Source organism: Mus musculus, chromosome 6, assembly GCF_000001635.26.
Source record: "Mus musculus strain C57BL/6J chromosome 6, GRCm38.p6 C57BL/6J".
In the NCBI taxonomy this organism is placed as follows: Eukaryota; Metazoa; Chordata; class Mammalia; order Rodentia; family Muridae; genus Mus; species Mus musculus.
In genome coordinates, this window is record NC_000072.6 from 18,490,580 (window position 1) to 18,515,602 (window position 25,023).

A 25,023-nucleotide genomic window follows, 5' to 3' on the forward strand; every position below is an offset into this window, starting at 1 on the left:
CCATGTGGGGAACAGAGTAGCAAGGCAAGGACAAGTACGCCGCACCGTGATTCTCTGGTCCAATTCTCACAGTGCTGGTCTTCACAAGTTGCCAACAAGAAGAAGGGGTTTCAAAATTCCTAAGTCCTACTTGGATGGGAATGGTTTTGCTTAAGAAAATGCTGGCTGACAAGTGTAACAAAAGCCTTTACATTACTCTTCCTAGAAGGCACAGTCCAGAATGGCCAGCAGGCTTCCAGATGGCAGCTGCTCCCACCAATGCAAAGACACTGGCCCTTTCCTTTTCTCTAGCCAATGGCATGTGACCTTCCATAATGGATGTCTGATTCCACAGAACCAGTTATTTCCAACCTTGCCTCGGGCTTGCCAAGAGCTTGGTGGGTCTGGCTAACTTCTTTGGCTCTTATCTGCTACTCTGACTTCAAAGGGTTGTTTCTCCTGGGAGGAATAAGAGCAAAAATCTACACCAGAGAAGTCAGGAAAAGGGGAGGAACCAAGATCTGCCCTACACTTCTAGTAGTTCACGAAGATGAAAGGATGGTGGGTAGGGTGGGAAGATCTTTTTACAAAGACAAGCAGAAATGCAAATAGTTTTTAACTATAGTAGACTTGACTATAGGTTGATATATTATAAGATATTTAATCCTTATAGTACAAGCAAGTCTGTGGCTAAGCCAGGCCAGAGTTGGGACATTAAAACATCCATCCTATTTATGTAAGCATAACTGTTGATCTTATATGCAGAACCTAGATTTAAAAACCAAGGAAAATAGTGATGATGATAATAAACAAAAGATATGAAATAGCTGGAACTCTCAGGGAGGAAGTGTGTCTGTTGGTGGGGGTGTTGTCAGAAGGAAATCTAAATGGTGGCATGAAAGACAAATATATATTCAGGAAACAAAGTGGAAATCATTGTTTTTGTAAAATACAAGTTAAACTTAATTTTTCTGTCCAGACTTGAATATATAAAACCACATCTGACTTACACTATATTAAGATTACTATCCACAGAGACTTAACCATTAAAACTTAGTACCGAGATGGGTATGACACATAGGAGACTGAGGCAGGAGGGTAACCTGAGCCTAGGTAAATGAAAACAGCTTAAAACATAAGGAGCTCTCATCTGTAAAACAAAAGAGTGAAAAGAAGTGAAGACAGGCAAGATTCTTAAGGAAAACATCACACTCATATGAGATACACTTCCATTTTGATACATTCACAGTACCTGGATCTATGCTTGACACAGGGTCTCTGCTGTGTTTCCCAGAGTGATTCAAAAGAAAGATTCTGGGCTGATAAGACGCTTGCCAAGGAGAACTGTTTGTGTGGGGCTATTAAGTGATAACAGATATTCCAAGAGTCTACTCAACTAAGCCTTCATGGATGATTGAGGACTGGAAGAATTCAGACCCTGTTGGAAGATCCCAGCCACTCCTGACAGGTTCCTTCTAGCAGTTTGCAAAAGCAGTCTTCTGCCACTGACCATAATCTACACAAGAGCTGAAAGAAATTTGAATACAAGTATGCTTCGGAATACATAGATGGCTGACACTCTTTAGGAAGAAGGCAATCAAAATAAAGTCAAATAAAATAAAAACCCATTCAGTTTAAAAATCTAAAGGGAACTGAGATAAAACCACATATGGAGAAAATAAAATTGAAGACAGAACTTTGTCTCTAAAACAATGCCTGATGGGGAGCTTTCCTGATCAGTCTTAATTTAAACCAATCTTTAATGCCATTCTTAATTGGCTAATCTCAATGATCTGTAGAAAAATACTTCGTTGCTAAGCAATCAAAGTAACAAAGAAGAAGCATGGATGTCCGGGAAAGGTCCCAAGAGACTTGATTCTCACATTATCCCCAGGGGATTTGCCACATAAGCACCCTGGCTCTCCTGGGTCTCTCCAGCAGTTTCGGATTGGTGCTGTATTACGTTATTTAAATTAGATAAATTGAAACTTTTATTGAGCAATTCAATGAACTATAATTTTAAACAAAATGATCATTTAGAAAATGCACACCAATCCTTCATAGTTAAACACCCCTGTGGTTTCTCACATGATCAGGGCAATGAAATGCAAACACCATGTCTGTCACTGTCTTTCCACAGCCCAGTTTCCTCTCCTCTCATCACACTCACTCTACCTTCTGCAGCTGATATAAATACCTGCTGGCTTTCCCTACTGAGGCCCTTGTGCTTTCCACCTTTGCCTGAACCCTTTCTTCCAGCTGAGTTCACAATATGGCAAGTCTACCGCTAGATTACCTTCTGTCCTCTAACACGATCTAGAATTACACTATCCCCTTCACTCTCCCTCATAACATTTGTCTCTTTCCATACATAACAGATTTCAATTTTAATATCTTTATTTCACTTTTTTTAAAAAGAAAAAAACAGACACCAGTAGCATGCAGCTGTTTCCATACTTTCAGTTCTTATGTGTGGAATGCCAGTCTTAGTGTATAAACACACGGAAAACCTAATTTAGATGAAAAACTGTAACAACAATTGAGTGTCAGCCAATCAGGAACAATCAAGCCTCAGGCAATCAGTTGCCAAGTTGCCATGTGATCAGCCCATGTTCAAATAAAACAAAGGATAAACTGAAACCAATCAGGCTGCTCAAGTACTTTACTTGTTCTGTCTACAAAGACTCAGTATCCATACTGCCCAGTAGCTGCTTTGAACCCTCTGGTTACCCATTTCATAAGCCATCATTTTGCACAGCTAAACTCTCAAGTATAACTGTTGACATTTTTTTTTCTTCTCTTGTCAGTGAAATGCCCATCTCTTCCACCAGAGTGGAAAAGAAACCAGGCCCACATTTTCTGCTGTACTTTTAATATCCAGGACAAGAGAAGAACATCACAGAGACAGTTAATATATCTGTTGAATAAATAATGCATATATCTTCTGTTTTTCTTTCTCCTTTCTTTTCAATTACCACTTGAAATATAGGATATTGCTATCCTAATTTTATTTCCCAAAGAAGTGATTGTTATGGCTGTCTTCTGAGAGGCTCCACCTAGCAGCAGAACAGTGACACCCACAGCCAAACAGTGAATGGAGCTTGGGGACTCTTATGGAAGAACAGAAGGAAGGATTGTGACCCAAAAGGGGATCGGAACGCCACAGGAAGACCAACACAGTCAACTAACCTGGACCCCTGGGGCTCTTAGAGACTGAACCACCAACTAGAGAACATATACAAGGGCTGGACCTAGGCCTCCCTGAACATATGTAGCAGATGTGCAGCTTGGTCTTTATGGGGGTCCCAAACAACTGGAGTGGGGGCTATCCCTGAAGCTGTTGCCTGTATATGGGATATGTGGGAGAGGAAACTCCTAGCCTGCTAAGACTTGAAGTGCCAGGGTGGGAGGTACACAGGGGAGGGGTTCCCATCATATCAGAGGAGAAAGGGAGACGCTGTGGGGAAGGATTGTGGGAGAAGGTGACTGGGAAGGGGACAGTGAGAAGGATGTAAAGTGAATAAGTAAAAAAATAAATAAGTAAATAAAAATAAAATAATAAAAAATGTGATTGCTAGAGATAGTGACATGACCCAAGATCTCAGCTACTTAAGAGACCAAGGCAGGATAATTGAATCGCAAGTTCACAGCCAATCTGGGAACAAACCAAGACTCTGACTCAAAATATGTCAATATAGGGCTAGGGATACACCTTAGTGGCAAAGTGCTTGCCTGGCATGCTGGATAGATTTTGTCAACCTGACACAAGTTAGGGGCATCTGGGAAGGAGCAACCTCCACTGAGAAAATGTCCCCATCAGTGTGGCCTGGATGCAAGCCTGTGGTGCATTTTCCTGATCAATGGCTGATGCAGGGCTGATCAACCCGCTGTGGTCAGTGCCACTCCTGGCAGGAGGTCCTAAACTGAATCAGAGAGTGCGCTGAGCAAGCTGGGGGAGGGGTAAGCATCCCAGCTTGAGTCCCTGCCCACAGGCTCCTGCCTTAAGCTCCACCCTCAAATAAATCCTTTCCCCTCCATCCAAGTTGCTTTTGGTCATGGTTTGCATTGAAGCAACTAAAAACAAACTAGAATAATATGCAAGGGCCTGGGGTCCAATCCGCAGTACCATAAAGGAACAACTCAAAACAAACAAGCAAGCAAACAAAAATGTACTTATAGTTTGACTGAGAACTTTAGAAAGGTGGAAAGAAATCTCATTTCCTCCCCTCGTTGTTCCAACTAGAGGAAAAGTAGTAGGATTCTGAGGGTGTTGCTTCAAAATCTTAATATTTTTTTTCCAATCAAGATGTAACATTAATCATAAGTATAAGGGAAAATTATCCACAGATCTCTAACTTGTACCTTAGCCTTTGAGTGTTAAGATCATATGGCTAAACTGTTACCAAAATGTCTTAAAGAATATCCTAATTTTTCAGGTCATGGCGACTGGATGGTCCTTGTAACCGTATTATCTTCAAGTTGTGCAAAACACAGTCCTGCCTTCCTACGTGTAACTGACTATGCACGGCGCCCAGTTTCAAGGAATCCATCACTGAGACCCACAAGTGCCATTGGCAGTTTGTTCTGCTCACAGACATTTTCATAATGTGTTAGTATTCAGTAAGGAAGCATTGCTCAGTTAGTTCTCTGGCTCACTAACTGGGCCCAGGCTGGTAACATAAACACTTCTCTTTTACAGCATCATCACTGAGTTAGGAGAATACAGATGGAGACTGACATATGACAAAAGATACTGGAGGCCCTCCTGGGCTACACACAACAAACCCAGCAGCTGCAAGAAAAGGCCATGATATAGAGATCAGCAAGCAGATGCTGTGCAAATGGCCTATTAAAGGTCAGGCATGAGCCTTGCGGTTTAGGTTTTTCTTTTTTTTTTTTTTTTTAAAGTGGATCCCTTTTCCCTACTCACTAACCTACCTCCATTTTCAGGAGTTCTATGCATTTCTTAATATATCATCTCCATTTCTTACTACATTATCATGTGTCCCTGGCACCATTCTGGGACACAAAACCAAGAATCACCAGTAGGTGACCTCTGGACATAGACCTGTGCTTTTAACATCACCTTGATTTCTTAACATATAAGACAGTCTTTTTCCTCTGTATTCCTTTTTTTTTTTTTAACTCATGGTAACTATTCACTTAAAATAAAATTCTCAGAAAGAAAATGGATAGTTTCTAATTTTGTCTTGCTAGACAAAGTACAATAGTATTTTAAAATCACTGGCTATCTGCACTTTATAAAAACTGGTTTTGCTGCAGAAATGACTCCAATCCTGAACACTGCTTCCCTCCTTTCGCTAGACATGGAAACATCTTATCTCCATGAACAGGAAAGGAGAGGAATGAATTTGTTTTTCATAAATTCAGCTCTGCTCACCAAACCCATTCTTTACAATGCACAACATATACAAAACAAATATACTTCGGTCCATCGACTGCCAGCAATCATAGGGGAATTCTCAAAGACTGTAAACCCTTCATGGTTTACTTAGTTGAAACCCATGAGAAGCCAGATTAGTATTATGTATCAACACTTAGCACAGACACTGTACAAGCTATGCTCTCAACGTCCTGCCCTTCACCGAGGGCTGCTTTTAAAACCAGAGCAGAACACATCAGTTCTGTCTGGCACTAGGGACCCAGATCAGTGGAAGGGTGGGCACCTACTTATTCTGTAAGAAGCTCTGAGTTAACTCCCCAGTATCATATATTCTGTATCAAAATTCCAATACCGAGGATTACAATCATAAGCATACTTCACTATGAAAAGTAAAAGCACTTAAGTTCTGGGAAAAAAAAAACAGCCTATACTGCAATTTTAAATAGTAAAATATGTGACATCTTCGGAAAGGATCATAAAATTTATTAAAATGGACATTTTCAGATTAGCCTTTAGCTTCAAAGGGTCAGTACTTCACAAGGAAACCAGTGTACCATAATGGTTCAATTTATTTAGAGTACTTACATTCCTTTGTTTTTCTTTCAAATAAAGTCTTTAAAGTGACATTTCTAGTGGTCAACACAACTGTAGAATGGTGTTGAGCCCCTGGGAGCAATTGTGTCTCTCAGAGTAGACCCTCCTTCTCATCACAGCTGTGGACGATGCTATTGGCAAGCATGGGTTGGGGGAAGGCCAATGTGGAATGCTGCTAACCTCCGGGAAGTATATTGGATAATTTCTCCTCCCTTCAAGAGAATCTAGTCCCAAATATCAACAGTGCTGAGGTTGAGAAAAACCTGCTTTAGTTTAAAGTTTAAAGTAATATCACTTAAGAGCACAATGAGTAGATGAGGCTTTTGTTTCACTTGATTATAAAATGTAGATCAAACTACAAAAACACTAAACACTGCTCTGTGACAGTTTGAGAAAAAGCAAAGTCTGGCATAAATGGCAGTACTGGGAAGAATTCATTTGAAAATATACAAAGTGGGAATATAGCACTTTTCTGATAAGTTTGCTGTGCTATGTCTCGCCTTCATGCGCCTTAACTAACTCCACCTTCACTTTCTGCCTGGTAAGAACTGTTTCTTTCTTTCTTTCTTTTTTCTTAATTTTTTTTAAATAGGTATTTTCCTCATTTACATTTCCAATGCTATCCCAAAAGTCCCCCATACCCACCCCCCCCACTCCCCTACCCACCCACTCCCACTTTTTGGCCCTGGCGTTCCCCTGTACTGGGGCATATAAAGTTTGCAAGTCCAATGGGCCTCTCTTTGCAGTGATTGCCGACTAGGCCATCTTTTGATACATATGCAGCTAGAGTCAAGAGCTCCCGGGTACTGGTTAGTTCATATTGTTGTTCCACCTATAGGGTTGCAGTTCCCTTTAGTTCCTTGGGTGCTTTCTCTAGTTTCTTAAGTATTCATTGAATGTGTTTTTGTTTATCTTTGGTAGGGTCTCACTATGGAGCTGGCCTCAAGCTCTCAATCCTCCTGCCTCAGTCTCCTGCATTGCACTAACAAGCATTCACCACCCTGTCCAACTCCAGAAACTCTCCAGTGTGATGCAAAAAAGACTGCAGGCTAAAGGGGCTAGCAATTCACTTCCTCCCTTTCCTCTTATTATACATTGGCATGTGGAGCTGCCCAAAACCAAGCTTCTGCCACACAGAGGAGTCCAAGTCCCTCAGGAGGGGAGTGAAACAAATAATCCTGGCAGTTAGAGGGGGATTAAGAAAGAGCTGGCTCCCTAGCTCCCGCCACTTAGCTTCAAAACCCTGAGAGAGAGAAAGGGACTTCTCCTATATACAGCTGTTTACACAGTCCCTTGCATAGGCATTTATGTCACTTGATAGTCCTCTAGGTTACCAGAGCCTAACAGTGCATTTTATATAAAGAAATGATAAAATGGTCAAGGTTTTTAAAATTCTGATGCAAATAACTGAGCATTGCCCCCTACAGTTGGCCTATTTATAAAGTTTAAGAGGACGATTTGCTATCCTTAGTACAGTCAATTTCATTTATCACGCTTAAGGAAAGGGGAAAGAGGCATACAGACAGCCTACACCTATGGATGTCAATAGTCAAGGCTGCTCTTTTTTTTTTTTTTAAATTTAGTATTTTGGGGGAGGGGGTGGAGTCGAGACAGGGTTTCTCTGTGTAGCTCTGGCTGTCCTGGAGCTCACTCTGTAGACCAGGCTGGCCTTGAACTCAGAAATCCACCTGCCTCTGCCTCCCAAGTGCTAGAATTAAAGGTGTATGCCACCACTGCCAGGCTAAGGCGGCCCTTTCTAAAATTCAATTTTCTTCTTAACAGAAAAGGTCATTCCTAGAAGTGGGCATGGTGGTACTGGCTTGCAATCCTAGCACCCAGGAGGCTGAGGCAAGCGTGGGGGGGTGGGGGGGTGGAGGGGTGGGTCCAGGTTCACAGCCATCTTGGCCTATAGAGCAAAACCAGGTCGAAGATTATTGTTTACAAAACTTTTAAGTTATAAAGCCATGGACATTTTATATGGAAAGTAGTTTTTCTCTTAAAAAGAAAAGCATCAAAAAAAATGCCAAGATACACATTATAATCTGTCTTGCCAAACTTATATTTATGGACTCTTCTGAAAAGTCTATTGCTCCCTACCTAATGATCAATGAAATCTTTATAACTTGAAAGTCAAAACAACCAGGAGGATCATGTGATTTAGAAAGTGAGACAGCTTGGTTTGAAACACGTTTTTAAATTCTAAAGAATTTGGGTACTTCACAATAAAGTCACTTGCAAATTTAATACCGTTCAAGGTACAAATTAGTTATCCCTTATTTCAATTATTAAGCTCAAGTACATTTTTTTTAACTTAAAAAATTCTTTATTTGCAGATTCATGCTCTACTGGTTACTGCTTAAAGAGGTTTTGGTTCTTAATTTGTAGATAAGTTTATCTACTAATGTGAAATAAAATTCTTCACATCTTTTCTTCTCAGTTTCTGTCTGTGGCATTAATTGGCTAGTAGGTCACATTCTGCTACACAGTTAAGGAAACAGCAACTGGAAGACACATTTGGACTCAAGTAAATATTTGACTAGAACAATACTAAATCCTGGCACTTGAGTCTATTCTGGGTACCACAGGTATGTGAGAATTCCATTAGTACCCACTCTTTAAACCAGATCTCTAAATATTTAAATAAATCATAAACATCATTTTGTTAAGAAAGCTTTTAAGAAGATCTCACATGCCGAATTCCATACAGCGTCTGTGTGACAAGAAAGGCTCCTGTGTAAGCCCATGTGTGGTCCTGGATGCATCTTCCTCTCTTAGGGCTTCACACTGGTTTGTTTGATTTCAATCTTTAAACACAGGAGACTGTTCTCAGCCAGCACTTCTCCACGGGCTATGCTGAAGCAGGGCAGAACGTTTTTGTTTTCTCGTTAACTGGCTCTTAAGAGGCAGAGAGGAGAGTCAGCCACACATCTCTGATCTTGGTTTTCTTCTTTTATTTTCTTCTTTGGTTCTTCAAGACAAGGTTTCTCTCTGTGTGTTGGAACGCACATAGAGACCAGGCTGGCCTTGAACTCTTGAGATCTGCCTGCCTCCAGCAATTTTTCAAGTCCTCTTCAAACTTTTAAATGTCTCTCAGTTTATTCTTCTCATTAGAACTTTCAGTATGACCATTTTGAGATAAAAGAGGAGTTCCTTTTTATCGGTAAACAACTTATTTAAATTATTTTTAAAAACCCTAAATTTTCTAGAGATTCAATTCCCATGTAAATGTGTATTCCTTCTTCTGTTGTTTCTTTCTGTTTGTTTCGTTGTGTTTGACTTGAGGTCTTGCTATGGAGAGCACACTTGTTCTGAACTTAAGCTGATCTCCCTGCCTCTGCCTCCCCAGTGCTGAGCTCCATCATCAGCATGCACCACAGGGCCTGGCTAAACATGCACTTTTGTTTGGGGAACTTAACCAGACGTCATTCACCATTTCAGTAAACCCACCTCCCTGCATCTGAGTCAACGTGCCGGTAGGTGTGGCTCAGGAATCGCTTGCAACTGTGTTTTTACAGCAATGCTATAAATAGGTGCAACTGGCCACAAGCTCACCATACCTTCTAGGGAGCATGAACATAAATGGCAATTCATAATTTTTTTCTATTTTTCTTTTACTGAAAGTAATTTTTTCCATACATTCTGATTACAGTTTACCCTCCCCCGACTCCTCCAAAATCTCCCCAGCTTAGTAAGTTCTATTAGAGAACAGGAAATGCATGTCATAATCAATTGAGATTTTTTACCTGTATTTCTTTGCTTTTTCCTTTAATACATCCTACTTTAACTTCCAATTTACCCATAATGCCCATGGCGGGTTAGCAAAGCACAAGCTTGAGAAATAGGATTTGAGTAGGGTTTAAACCATGTAAGTTTCCTTGTAACTCAAACTCTGAGCCTATCGAAGATATATGCCTGATACTTGAGGAACCTTTACTTGGACTCCTCCAATTGGAGAATTTGCAATTAAAGAAAACACATGTGCTTTTTAAAACATAAAAACAAAGAATCGGCTAAGTGTCGATGGTGTGTGTAAGCAGTGGGAAGTTGCCCAGGGCCAGTGCGTGTTTCCCCTTAACACAGAATAGGAAAACACCCAAGGACAAGCTGGAGACCTGCACTTCCATTTGGTTTTAAGGGGTTAGGTGACTTGGTGACTGCATTCTGTAGCAGAGTCACACGTGTTAGTGCTATGTTCTCAATGTGGAACAGGACAGACAACACTTACAACCAAACCGTGCTGTTGTCTACTGAATAAAGCTCCTTATTTAAAAGGCTGTATCCCCACATTGGTACTGCTCCGTGGATGATACAACTGAACTCCCATTGTATGAGTACACTGCTCTTGGCCATGGACCCGATGGTAAACAATATACCTACTGCACAACTTCTAGATGTGAAATTCAGGAGCTGTTTCCACTCCCACTCAGGATCAATTTCTCACCCCTGTACAGCTGGGTACGCCCCTGAAAAGCTGGGTACACCCTTGCACATCCTATGTGACCATCTACCATCCCTAGCTCCCTTCTTCACTGGAAAAGCTCTTGTCACAAGCAACAATCAGCTGCCATTTTACAGATTCTCACATGTTTAAATAAGGTCCCTAGGACAAAGTTTAAGGAAATAATCTTTAGTGAAATAAGATAAACCCATGCTTTCTGTGTAATGATTACAATCCTCTCTGCCAAAACACTGAGAGCCAAGGTATATCTAATTACATACAAATGGATATAGAAGAGGGAAAAATAATAAAACAAAACTGAAACGTAGAACCGACTGACAGACCAAAACAAATGAAGATGTAGAACTCCAATCAGAAAACTGCATCAAGAGTTTAACATTATTTCCAAAAGAAAATGTAACTGAGGCAAATGACATTCTTTGTAAGCTATCATAGCAATATTCTTAAGCTTTTGAAAACTCAGGTAAAAATAGTTTGAAGACACAAACGTTTTCATTTTAACTCTTGAGCTTTTGAAAATGAAAATCATCACCTACATGGGAAGTAAAAAGATAGATTGTCGGCAATATTTCTATAAATAATTCTCTTAATTTTCTCCCACAGCTATCATGCACATACAAGACACCATAGTACTAACTTTCTAAAACTGTATGTCCAAGGGTCAAATATTCAATACATATAAGGATTCCTGTTACCATGGCGATGTCTCAAATCTCACATTTTCAATGGTTTACTCTCAACTTCTGTCATCTCAAGAACCAACTGACTTCAGTTTGTCAGTCTTGCTAAGGCTGATGTTTTGAGTGAGGAATATACATTAACCTGATCTAACACCATAAATGCCAGTGATTTGAAAAGTAAGAGGGAAAGTAGCTCTGCCCTTGCTCCCCTCAGAAATGTTAGTGGTACCCCACCCCCCGAGAATGCTCTTACCCTCAGGGCCTCAATCACCAGGTCTCTGGCTTCTAGTTCACCTTCCATCACGCTAAGGAGCATCCGCAGCTCTGATTTGCTGAGCGTGTCCACATCAAATTCCTTTTTCTGTAAGGCAAATTGAAACTGGAATCAGCACTAACATCCTTCCTGAAAAGGATGGATATCCTGAAACCAAGCACGATGGCTTTGGGATATATATCCCACATACTAGGAAGGGGAAGCTGGCAATTCCCAGGGCTCACTGGCTTGCCAGTTTAGCCTTGACAAATTTTAGCCTAATAAGCGACCATGTCTTTACAAAGGGGGTGGGGTTGATGTCTGAAGAATGATATCCACGATTATCCTCTGGTCTCCACATACATGTATACTCATGTAAATTCCACCCACTCATATATAAATGTACATGTATTCAAAAGAGAGCAATCAGGATAGACATGGACGATCAATGGATCATTTCTATCCAGCAGCTGGGTGCAAGACCCACCTCCTAGAGAGAGAAAACCTTGTAATGCCATTTCTGCAAGTCTCCCCTCAAAAGAGATATAGTTGTTTGACTGCCCAAACATCTGGACTTAGAATCTCTCCAACATATGCAGCACAAATTTAAAAGGCTCTGAAGTCTATATCAAAACAGGCCTGGCCTTGGGATTGGGAGTAGGGGGCTAATTTTGAGGGTAACAAGAAAACACAGATGTATTCCTTGGAGGGTCCCTGACATAGTGGCTCCTGGGAGGGTATTATAAATTCCAGGGCACCCAATAATAACAGATCTTGTTTACAGAACATTCTACAGCAGAGGCCACCAGCTGGCTGTCTATACCCAAATCTGGCCTGCAGATGTGTTACTTGGGCCATGAAGAAAAGTTTTGTCTTCCATTCAGCCTACATTCGAAGACCTGAAAATTTTACTAAACGTTTTAGAACTCTGTCTTCTCTTCAAGTCAGATATTTGAGCTTTCTCAGGTTTCCAATGCCATAGGCAAGAATCCAGAGTAGAAAACAAACAATGGCTCCTGTCTAAGGAACATATTCTTCTTCATATTGTCATCTCTTACACACACACACACACACACACACACACACACACACACACACAGAGAGAGAGAGGGAGAGAGAGAGAGATGCTTTTAATTAACCTGAACCACCACTGATATATAGTTATTCTGATGTGTCATCAGGTGACATTGTAACCAGGCTACAGATATAAATAAACAAACCTATGTAGTTTCTTGTCCTTCTATAAAGGTTGAGATATGGTTCAAGGGCTAGAGAAAAAGGCTTCTTAGAGAGTTGAGAACAGAATAAGGAGTCTGTACAGGGGCCAAGGTAGTCTTATTCCATACCCCACACTCTTCTAGCCCTATCATTTCTTCTTTTACAACGGTTCCTGGTGACTACCTCCGAGCTCTCTGTTAGCTCTCACAGATAACCATTATCTCTAAATTCTTGTCCTTACTACCAACCTCTTTGTTTATGACTTCTACATGGAGATCTTCTGCAGCTGGAGCTGAGAGAGGATCACTCAGAATGTTAGCCCGAGTTTAAGTTAGTGTAGAGTATGAGGTCCTCTGCCAAACACCATAGTCCCTGCACTTTGTGAGAAACCCACTCATTCCCTACCTAGTAAAGATAACCTAGTTCATCACTGTATCTCCAGACATCTGAGCTCAGAAGGTGTTCTTCAAGGCACTCTAGAACTTGACTGCACATTTATATAGCATTCAATGTTTTCCAAAGTATTCTCAAAGAACAAAATGTAATCCACAGGACACCTCTATTTTCAGTTGAAGAAACTACAACTCAGGAGTCAGAAAGCATACACAGATCATGCAACTAGTAAACAGTAAACCAGCTGCACCAGCTGTGCCTGTGCCCGTGCCTGTGCCTGGCTTATCTGTGCATGTGGCACACAGCAGCAACGCTCCAGAATGGCCTGTGTGAGCATCACATTGAATGAGTGCATTCTATCAGTCAGCCAATGAGAAAGGGTTTGGCATTTAAGTATCTAACAGGAGACTTTCCCTATGAATACTCAAGATCAAGCACAGCAAAGCCCATGACTTCAGGGACTGTCACAAGACATGACCAGAACCAGTCACATGTCATTCCCAAGGAAACTTTAAAGAAGAAAACCATGATTTACAGTGGCAAGAGCCTGGACCTAGAGAGCTTTTCAAAGAAAAAGTCTAGCTAAACGGCTTCTTTTGACAAATGGAAGCACTGGAAAACCACCATTTAGACATTATGTAGACATATTCCCACTAAGTGGTAAAGTCCAGTACACTATCTGAAATTCTGTTCCACAAACAGAGCGTTATCACAGGTGATTGTATAACCCAACGGTTCTCAAACTTCAGCATGTGGGTAGAACACCTGAGTCTTGGTCTTAAATAAAGCAGGGCTCCTATCCTAAAACTTGGAACCAACGAAGGTAGGGGTGGGTTTGAATTTGTCTAACAAGTGGCTGCTGATGTTGAAGGATGGTGAGTACTTTGAGAAGCACTTCATTAAGTGATCGGCTTTCTCATCAACACATTGAAAATCCTAACACCTACTTTGTACATTTCTTCTGAGGTCTGTCCAAGAATATATGTATAAAATTGAGCACAGAGTTTAGGTGACCAATTGCTATTAAAACCCAGACGTTTTGTGTAGAGAAGAGTAGGGTACTGCCTAAAAGTCTTGTTTTGTTTCTGTCTTCTTAAATCTACCAACCCAAGTTCAATAAACTCAGCCTCTTGACTATGATGATAGACAGACTTTTATCCTGGTTTTCCCCTTCTGAGACTGCAATTCCTGGGTGCTTTAGAGAATAATGTTTTATTAATGCTGCTGCTGCTCATTCTAAAGACTTTAATTAATTGTGTGTCTTGTTGTTCTTGTTTCTCCGAAGCTTCATGAGCAAAGCACTCTACTTTAAGGACTAATAAATTATAAAAGACAGTGCCGAGATTCTGATTCATGGTGAGAGTCATGTTAAGAGCTTGCCCTGCTCCCATTGGCAGCGTCATGGTGTGTGACCTGCAACCAGCTCTTCTATGTTTCTATATATCACGTCAATAAAAGGGAAATCATTAAAGGCATAAAACACGACTACAAGTGATCTTGCTGAACCACAAATGTTTCATACAGAATGTTAAAAGAAAGAAAAAAAGAAAGGAAGGAAGGAAGGAAGGAAGGAAGGAAAGAAGGAAGGAAGGGAGAGAGAGAGAGAGAGAGAGAGAGAGAGAGAGAGAGAGAGAGAGAAAGGAAAAAGATCTGTCTTCTACCACCAAGTATTAAGTGATATATTATTTTGAACACATATGCATCTGCCCATCTCTCTCCCACTACATCAAGGTCCACCTCTGTTTCCTCAGTAAAACTTTACTAAATGCTTGATTTTACTAATAAAATTCCAAACTATTTTCACATAGCTATTTCCTAGTACCGGACACTTCCGCCCTCACTCTAGTGAAGCTGGGACAAAGAAAGAACCTGAAAACATGGTAGAGCTCTAAAGACTCTGATGATTGTACACATAAGTTAACAGTTCTCTGCTGCTTCTTAATAAAAAGGTGAGTGAGCTCAGAGGACGCCAGGGATAGTCACATAGGAGGGTTGGGTGTGGGGTAACAAAAATGCAACCAGAAAACTTTGTTCCTGTGCAGGCTGATTAAAATACACACATGCACACATACACGCACGCGCACACACACACACACACACACACACACACACACACACACACACACACATTGATGTTAAGAGCCTCCTTTAAAAAAAAGGGGGGAAGCACTTTGACATTTTCGGGGGTGAGCCCAGGGCTGCATGCATGCTAAGCCAGCGCTTTACCACTGAGCTATATTATCCGAAGCCTCCTCTGACTCTCTATCTTGAAACAATGTCTCACTGAGTTTGGAAGGTGAGCCTTGAAGTCACTCTGTATTCCATGTTCACCCTGAACTTGCAATCCTCCTGCTTCAGTCTTCTGTGCAGCTGAGATTGTAAACACAATCTACTAGCCCTAAAGGGTGCATCTTGGTTCACTAAATTAAATTATCCTACATCTTATGATATTTATTTTAAAACAACCACGGTAATCTAATTTTCAAAAGTAGACAGGTGACAGAACACATTGCTGTTCACGTAACAGCCTGAGGATCTTCAGAGCTCTGAAGAAAACAAAAAGACTGTCCCCTCAAGTACCAAGAGAAACAGTTCAGAGTATGCCTTATTACTGAACTCACTTTTCAATAAAAAACTGCAAAACAAACAGTAAGTTCAGATTACATCCTTTCAATGACAATGACACAAAGGAAATAATAATAATGAAACTGACAACACGAAGCTGAAACTGAGGTCATTTGTCAGAAAAGTCACCATATCCAGGAAATCTCCTGTTCTGAACACCTATTGTAAAATAAATAAATTAATTAGAAATTGCCAGAGTCTGGTCAAACAGAGAACATCTGCCTTGAGATATGCCAAGTCATGTCTATTAATTTACAGTGTGTGTTTATCATGGAGGAAACTGCTGACTGGCTGGATGTCAGGTTTACAGTTAGTGAGTTTTCTTACACAGACTATATCCACAGTTCTATGAATTGTTCCTCCTACTGCAGGCTATGTCCTTCCACATCATTTATCAGTTAAGAAGATACCATGTAGAAACGGCCACAAGCCAATTCCTCAATTCCTTCCCAAGTGACGATAGGTTTGTGTCAAGTTGACACCTGACGCTAACTGTAACAGTCGACAAAAAGCTTGCAAGGAAAATTCTGAGCTACAGGGGCAGAAGTGTCCCTCAAACAGTTGCCCAAACACATCAGTCATTTTAGTGATCCTTAATAAAAAAGGACTCAAGCACACAGCCAGTCATTTTGCTTGGCTCTTCCTTTCAACACTAAGCTCCCCCACCCTTCCAGTTCCATAAAATCATTGCCTTTATAATCTTAAGTAGAAAGGTATTTGAGAAAGCAAAGGGCTTGAAGACCAGGCAAGAGATAGATTTGGAAGGGCAAGTGGGTTTATCTGCTTGGCTCTCTGGCTTCTCCCAAGTAAGAAGAGGATGTTGGGTTTAGTAATCTCTAAATGGGGGCTTACTAGGCTAATAGTTTCTAAAATCTCTAGCTCTCAAGTGCCTTGGTTTCATATGGGGGGGGGGGGAGGGCAACTGTATTAATGGATTGAGGAAATCTTACTTTTTTTTCCTTGAGACTAAAAGCCTTCGAGAAGTACTTGAGGAAAATTGATTTTGCATTTTTGCTTCAAAATTACAGAAATGTGTTTTTCCTAGTTTAATACTTTACACTAAGAACGAACTGCACTCAGATCTCTGTAAGGAAGCAAGAGTTTCTTTGAAGACAAATAAGAGCCATACAGAGGGAAACTGATGAGATATCTTGAACCTTTCAAATCTTGAAGGTTGCATTAACATGAATAGAAATTAAGTGCAACTTTCTAAACATTTAGAGCCTGAATTTAAAACAATTATACGAATTCTCAAGGGGGAAAAAAAAGCACATGGCCCTCAGGACTTCAAACTATTCAAAAAATTATACCCAGGTGTGGTGGCTCATTCCTTGGCCTAAACACTTGGGAAGCTGAAGGCAGGTTGCTAAAAGCCTGAAGCCAAGTTGGCCTGGGCTACAGTGAGATCCTGTCAGAACAACAGAAAGACAGGAAAAGAAAGGTGTGTGTGTGTGTGTGTGTGTGTGTGTGTGTGTGTGTGTGTGTGTGTGTGTGTTGCAGAGGGAAGGAGAGGGAAAGCGGGGGAGACTCTCTCACCCCTGCTTTTTCTTTCCTCAACTCACTTTTCTCACTGCCCCGCCCCCTTGGGTCTCATCTTTCTTCAGCAAACAGGGCCACCTTCACACTTGCAAGCTCTTGTAGACTGCAGAAATCTTTCCCTTCCCTTTCCATCCAGTCTGCTGCATTTCCTCATGTGGCAATTAATCACAGCCTGCCTTGTGCATTTCCCCAAAGTATGAACTCATCTTTAGAAACATCTCCCCATCCTTACTTGCTGTCAAGACAGCAAGAATATCACATCTTCTCATGCTTTCACCCAACAGGGTCTCTTACAAAAGAGAAAGCATGCTCTGGCTCTGGAAGCAACTAAGACACAACATGACAGGCTCCTCCAGAGGCACCTTTAGTCAGTCACATAGAGTAACCTACACTAGGGAAGGAACTAAGGAAGGCCTTAAGACTTGGTGAGAACTCAGGGCCCACCATGTACCTCTAGACAGGCAGCAATGCCTGAACACTTTCACACTAGCCAAGCAACTGTGTGTGGGAGGAGGGACCAGTGATGAGACAATGCCAGGAAGGGAACCCGGCTACGGGCATAGCTAAATTTAACCACAAGAAAGCTGAAGGGAAAACAGAAAAGTGGCTCTGACAGGCCTTTTCCTCCTCTTAGATTTCCTCTTCTTCCATTTTCTCTCCAGAGGGAAAAAAAAAAAGAACCCCCATTTCAGAAAAACTAACAAAACAAGAACAAAAAGCAAGTACTTTTCCATCAGATCTCAGATATCCATGCTGCCTAACAGGAGGCTTGAATCAGCCCCTCAGCGAGAAGCCTTCAACATCTCACGAGTGCCACAGAGAAGTTTGTAACACGCCACATAATGCATCTTGATTATGTGCAGGTGTCAAGTGCCAACGGGATGATTTTCAGATAAATGAGGACCTAGAAGGCAAAAATGATGGTCTTGGAGTGACCAAGCCCATTTGAAGAAGAGCTTGGGTCTTTGGATCATCTTGGTGCCCTTTTGGTGAAATATTGAAATGCTGGAACAAAATCAATTATAACTGTGTCCTCACTCCATAAATACTGTATTCACTATAGCCTTCAAATAGATCCCCAACCTAGTTATTTACTAAAAGAGAAGAGTCTTGGAGTCAAATCACTATTTCTACATGAACTACAGCATGCTATACACAGCATTAGTAGTCTTTAGTAGTAACTTAGTCATTTCTAAGTTACTTAGAAATAAATAGATACAACTAAAATCTTGGCAGTACTTCACCATTAATGCTACCATAGCCATTACACTCTGGACAGTAACTTCTGGACAGAAAGTGGGGAAGAAGGAGGAAAGGAGAGAGGGATGGGAGAGAGAGAGGGGGAGAGGGAGGGGAGATAAATATAAATGTGTTCTTTTATATGGTCCATGGGTGATGGCACCTTGCTTGTACAGACAGGTTCCAGCATTTTTCTGAATCTCACCAATCAGATAACCTGGCTGGCCATGACTGCCAAAGCCCAAGAAACCCTTTCGTCTCTACCTCCCTAAAGTGAATTCACATTACCATGCTGGGCTTTCTTAAGTGAGTTTCAAGCTCTTCATTGACTACAATATCACTTTAGCCCAAGACAAAGCCTTTTTAAATGTAATATAAGTCTTGCAGTAGGTAATTAGTCGAGAGGAATCTAATTAAGTCTTTTCCCCAATGAGCTGAGGTGGCAAGATCTATGAGCCCTGGGCAGAGAAGTGACTCCATCTCTGCCAGGCACGTGTGAAGCTGGATTCGAGTCCCACATCCCATGTGCCTGTCCACTACTCTAAAGCCTTGACTAATCTCTTCATTTCTGTCCAATCTTTTCCTGGGCTCAAACCTTTAGGAATTTGTCTCTCATCTATCAACCATTCCCTCCTCTCCACCTGTGATGGTTTGTATATTCTTGGACCAGGGAGTGGCACAATTTGGAGGTGTGGCCTTGTTGGAATAGGTGTGACCTGGTTGGAGTAGGTGTGTCACTGTGGGTGTGGGCTTAAGACTCTCACCCCAGGTGCCTGGAAGTCAGTCTTCCACTAGCAGCCTTTGGATGAAGACATAGAACTCTCAGCTCTGCCTGTGCCATGACAGCCTGGATGCTGCCATGCTCCCACCTTGATGATAATGGACTGAATCTGTGAACCTGTAAGCCAGCTCCAAGTAAATGTTTTTGTTGTTTTTATAAGACTTGCCTTGGTCATGGTGTCTGTTCACAGCAGTAAAACCTTAACTAAGACACCATCCTAATGAGTGATGTGGCATTAACTTTAACGTTAGAAAAGTCCAGGAAGGGAGCACTATGTTCATCAACATGTGACCATTCCATGCTCAGCCTCAGTTATCACAGGGAAGACAAGAGACTGAAAAGAAAACTAGCCAGGTAGTGGTGGCGCACACCTTTAATCCCAGCACTTGGGAGGCAGAGGCAGGTAGATTTCTGAGTTTGAGGACAGCCTGGTCTACAGAGTGAGTTCTAGGACAGCCAGGGCTACACATAGAAACCCTGTCTCGAAAAAACAAAACAAAACAAAACAAAACAAAACAAAACAAAAAAACTAAAAGCACTGAAAATCAAATTTTGAAAACAGAACTCTGGAAAGCATTGTTACGTCATTAAGAAGAACAGCTTAGAAAAGGGAATGAAAACGGACATGAAAATGGGGCTGGTGAGATGGCTGAGGAGGGAGAGGCACTTGCCTCCCAAACCTGACGACATGAGTATGAGCCCCATGGTCCAGAGATGGAAGGAGAGAACCGACTCTACCAAGCTGTCCTCTGACCTGCACACGTAAGCCATGGCATGTACACTAACCCTCCACCCTACAGCAAGCAACAGATGTTTAAAAACTGAAATTCAAAGGCCAGAAGATGTAGCTCAGTTAAAAAACACTTGTCCATAATGTCCAGTGCTCATAACTGAAGAAGAAAGGCAGGAAGAAAGTCAGTCTGTCTATTGACTTAAGGCCTGAAACATCTGCAGCGTTTACTATTATAAACCACAGACCAACATCTTCATTATTATCTTGTAATACAGAGTATATTTTCCAATTAGCTGATCAACATCAAGAATTATGAGAGCTTCTAATGAGCCTTATTTAAGAAATCAACTCATACAACTCTCCTGAAAGGTTCTACTCTACCCCCGCTACAGCATTGATGGCCACACGATCAACAGCAGCTATCTTTTCTTGCTGAAGAAGCACTAATGCTGTAAAATGTTTTGTCAACATATAAACTTATGGGAAACACATAAGAACAGAACCAACTGGTAATTTAGCTTTCGTATGGATTCAACCACAAATGGCCAAACGCTTTTCAACACAAAATTACTCCTATGAGAAATTTAACAGCAGCACCAATTGCTGTAAAAATAGACAGAACAGATGCAAACAGAAATATGTAAGCCATTGTTTAAAAACCAACAGTGTAACATGTAAAAATACCTCCATCCTAACCTTTCAAACTTTGCAAAACCTAAGCTGCGTTCTAAAACCTATAGCTGAAATGGTGACAGCTTTCTACTCCTCTTTGCGAACCTTTGCATGGGATGCCTGCAGAGGAAACTCAAGAAACGTCATGGCTACACAACATTTTCTGCCATCTCCATTCGTATCATCTTTCTGAGGGCCCAGCACACATGTCCTCCATCATGGGCTATCTCCAGTGCCTTTCATAAAACATTTCCAGATCCTTCCAGTAGGAACTCTCTCTCTTATTGTCAGTCCTAAAACGTCTGTCCACATTTTTTATGCCTGTCTTTGACTCCTCTGTACACTGCAGAGTTTACCATAGCCATACTTTGACAGGTCAAAGGCAGTAAAGATGCTACCCACCCACGATGTTACCACCTTCGTGACTGATGAGTGACGTGTGCTGAGTTCATGTCATTCCCCTTTTAAATTATTCTATCAAACTTTCAACATTCTCCGGCTACTATAAAACTATGATTTCATTTTGTGAAAAGTAAAAAAACAAAACTAGCTAAGAAGGCCCCTTTTTTTTGCATTTTTGTTCAATATTGCCACCTAGAAAACAAAATTTTCAAGGTGCCAGATGTAAAAGTTTAACACTGATGTGTTTTTTAACCAAAAAAACCCCGATGCCACGGTATTCCTTGTAATTGCCACCCTCATGGCAACATCTACACCTAAGCTTGGCATATCAGCTAATCCAGAAGTCCGGGAGGGGGGGCACTGGTTGCCTCCCCAAATACAGCTTTAAATGGATCTCCATTTTTTTCTTACTCCCAAATTCCACAGTGACAATACAAAGCAGACTCTGCTTTCCATACTGCCTACCAGAAAGAGTTACATTCTGAGCAGAAATAGCAATATGGCCTATAAAAGTCATCGCATTTGGCTGAGGTACTGAAAATAACCCAGGCTCCCAGCATGGATCACAGCGTAGACTATTAATACGATCCTATTGAATAATGTAGCTGTTAGCTCCGGGTGCTTTCAGGATTTAAACAACGAAGCACAAGGATAACAAACTAAATTTAAAACATTCCACTGGAAATTATATTAAACTGCAAACTATAAATTAAGCCAGTTACTAAGCAACAATCTAAATAGGAAAAAAAAAACCCTCTGAAAACATGCACTTTCAAAAATAGCCAATGGCTTTGAGGCTTCACTAGCCTAATTCTGCCAAATGTATGTGTGTGTGTGTGTGTGTGTGTATATGTATATATGTATATATATACATATACATATATATATATATATATATAAAGTTTTTTGTTGGCAAAAAGCAAAATATAGATTTAATTTTTAACCATTAGATGAAAAACAATCATGACAAACAGAATTACTGTACGTTTTCTTTAACCAAAAACAAACAAACAACAACAAAACAGCTAAGGCTGGCGATTGGGGTGGAGGAGGGGGGTGGGGGGGGTTAGGGCCTCTCATTCTAGCACTTTACGAGGAGGAGTTCATGGTAGGCTTTAGCTACATGTGATCCTGCCTCGAAATAAATAAATGAATAAATAAATAAAGACCAGTTTACTCAAGTAGCTAATGTTAAGAGCTCCTTTTTCAAGTGCAAACTTCTTGTTAAAATATATATATATATATATATATATTCCAATTTTACAGAATAAAAGGTAACATTTTTCCTTAAAGTAAACAGCTACTTTTACAAAAACAGTAAGTACTGTTATTGCAGGCTGGAAGCCTACAGGATCCCTTGGGAATCATGAAGAAGGTTCTTTCCAGATTTTTTTTTTCTTGACTTAATAAGAATCAAAAAATCCAGCTGCTAATTTATCCGCATTTGAGTTAGGCTCCTGACATTTCTAACCACTTGACAGGGAACACTGACCTTGTTGGAACAAAAGTCTTCCTGACAATGCAGTTTTGTTTATAGTCCTATACATCACACATCACAAAGCACATGCTGGAGTTGGTTTATCTTGTGCTTGAAATATCTTGCGGGCACAAAGGGGTGTTTTCTAAGTAGATTAAACAAACTATCCACCTTCCTGGGGGAGAAGAATAGAGTTCTCCCACACCTCCACTTCCCCCCTCCTCCTCATGGAGAACAGGACAGTCCATAATTTCAACTCCCAGAGGGACTTGTTTTAATAGACCCTTTCTCCCTTGTCACCGAAAGAAAGTAGCTCACAAGGGAAAGGCTTCATTTGAAATATCTTTAAAGTTCTTATTAGCAAAGAATGGAAAACTCAATTTCCCCCAAAAGCTCCCCAAGCCCAGATTCTTCCACTTTCACGATGGGGATTAGTGGTGCCCCTTCCCCTCCCCTCCTCTCGTGTTCTGCCTTTTGCAGCTATCAACCCAAGTACCTTCCTCCACATCTTTTTTTTTTTTTTTTTTTTTTCGTTCCAAGCCAGAGGTGGGAGGAAATTCAACAGCTCAGGTTGTTTACATCTGTTCCTGCCCTCTGCTGCCCAGACCCGGATTTGGATCTGGAGGTGGAAGACACTGAGGGGTTGTCCATGCGATACTCAGCTCACTCAGTCCCACTCCTCCAAAAGAGCTGTTGGATTTGGCCAAGAGTGGGAGGCGCTCCCAGACCTGTCTTTCTTTGCAGGTCTTTGCAGCTTTAGCAAGAGCTGCTTCCTCAACCTGCAAATATTTTCCAACCTGGCTTTGTGGGTCAAGACCCCACAGCAGGGTAAGAAGAGAATGTCTGTGCATGCAGACATTTAGAGTATCAAAGAAGGGAGCAGGTACGAGCCTAAGCAAGTCAAGGCGCCAGGGAAAGGGAACAATGTTTTGACACCGGGTTCAGAAAACCCAGTTCAATCCCGCTTTAGCTAGGGAAGAAGGTCCCTACAGATGACTGAGCGAGTGGCAGTCAGCTAGTACCCAAAGTGCAGGCGCTACGGGGCCTCTCTCACCAGTCTCCCCAAGACACATGAGCCCCCCCCCCCCCCACACACACACACAAAGAGCATCCCCACACCTGCCTAGCGATGGTTCACCTTCCCGCCTCTGCTACCCCAGGTCCCCTGAGAGGTGTCAGGCACCCCGAGACTGGCGTTCGCTCCGCACCCCGGAGAGGTGAACAATGGAGACTGAGATACCCCGCGAGTGAGCAAAGGGGTCACCAGGGACGCGTGTGGTGTCCAGAAGGACCGACAGGCCCCTAGTACCCGGGGGTGGGGGCTGGCGTTTCCCCACTTGAGCCCGCTTCTGGCCCTGGGGACACTACGGGGAAGGGACACACGAAGGGCACACCCCGGGGAAGGAATGGGTAATCAAGGGAAGAGGAACAGGAGAGAGGGGATATCCTGGAGAAGGAAGGGAAACCCTTGGGAAGGGAGACCTCGGGGAGTTAAAGGAGCACCCTAGAGAAAGACAAGGCATCCCAGGAAAGGACCGGGCACCCCTAGGGGAGTGTCCAGTGGGGACCCTGGCACCAACCCCAGCCCGCGTCTACGCGGTTCCCCGCGCCCAGGGAACTCGGTTACCGCCGCCTCCGCCGTGGCCCCCTCCGTGTCACCCGGGGTGCGGGACAAGTCGGGCTCGCAGCTCGCGCTGTCCGTCGCCATCTTCCTGCTCTAGCGGATCCGAATGCGAGCTCGGAGCGGCGGCGGGGTTCAGCTCTCTCGGCGCGGGCGGTACTTAACCCGCTGCTGGCTGTGGCCGCCGCGCTCTCAGCCCGGGAGCTCGGCCGCCCCCTCCCGCCTCTCCGCGCCGCCCCTGCCGCTTAACCCTGTGCGCGCTGGAGACGCGGCGCCCCGCCCACCCGCTAGCCCAGTCGCTCCCACGGGACCAAGAACCAGCACCAGAGATGCGCGGCCTCGCGCTGGTGTCGAGGGGACCAAACACCGGGGGATGCAAAAGAAAGCAAGCTTCCTCCCTCGAGGCGACGGGCTGGCCAAAATCTTTGCTTAGACAGTGGGGCACAAGCCGATCTGGAGGCCAGACTCCTGGATGTGAAATAAATCTAAAATTGAGCAACTGTCCCTCACTTCCACTAGCTCCAATGAGGTGCCTTCCTTAATATTTGCCAGCCCCTGTCGCCTGGACACGTCTATCCTCTTGGTTTGTACACCCGGCTTTGTTTTATCGCATCTTCGATGCTAGTTCTCTCTCAAACCATCAACTGAAAGTCTGAACTCACAGCTAAAAGTCCCTGTCCAGCTGTTTTTAGCGCCCTTCCTCCGCAGGTACCTATCTGCTCGGGTTTCTTTTCAAAGAAGGTGGAATCTCCCACCACCACCCGCCCCAAGCCTGAGGTCTGTTCTGAAAAACCACCAGGTATCCAGTAATGTCTTACTACTTTTGAGAGAACAGGAGTTTCTTTCGTACAGATGAGAACACAAGGATACACACACAGACCTTTGTCAAAAATGATCATATGGAAATGCATGGCTGGAGTTTATATGAATGAGTTAGGCCCAAGCAATTAATCT

The 25,023-nt window shown here is 42.3% G+C and overlaps 1 protein-coding gene across 4 annotated transcripts in view; it reads right to left on the reverse strand.

Moving 5' to 3' along the window:
- Cttnbp2 (cortactin binding protein 2) overlaps nt 1-24,638 on the reverse strand; it is a 148,747-nt gene extending 124,109 nt beyond the window's left edge. For 2 of the 4 annotated variants that reach the window (NR_149735.1, NM_080285.2), the window contains exons 1-2: nt 24,076-24,290; nt 11,370-11,477 (exon numbers count right to left, since the gene is read on the reverse strand). Coding sequence is in view for 3 of the 4 variants with exons in the window: in NM_080285.2 (NP_525024.1) it covers nt 11,370-11,477; nt 24,076-24,156 (189 nt within the window). In the remaining variant the exon portion in view is untranslated. Of the gene's footprint in view, nt 1-11,369; nt 11,478-24,075 lie in introns of all 4 variants that reach the window. The other 2 variants (XM_006505104.3, XM_011241065.3) reach the window with 1 other exon arrangement.
- Nucleotides 24,639-25,023: the final 385 nt, after the last annotated feature.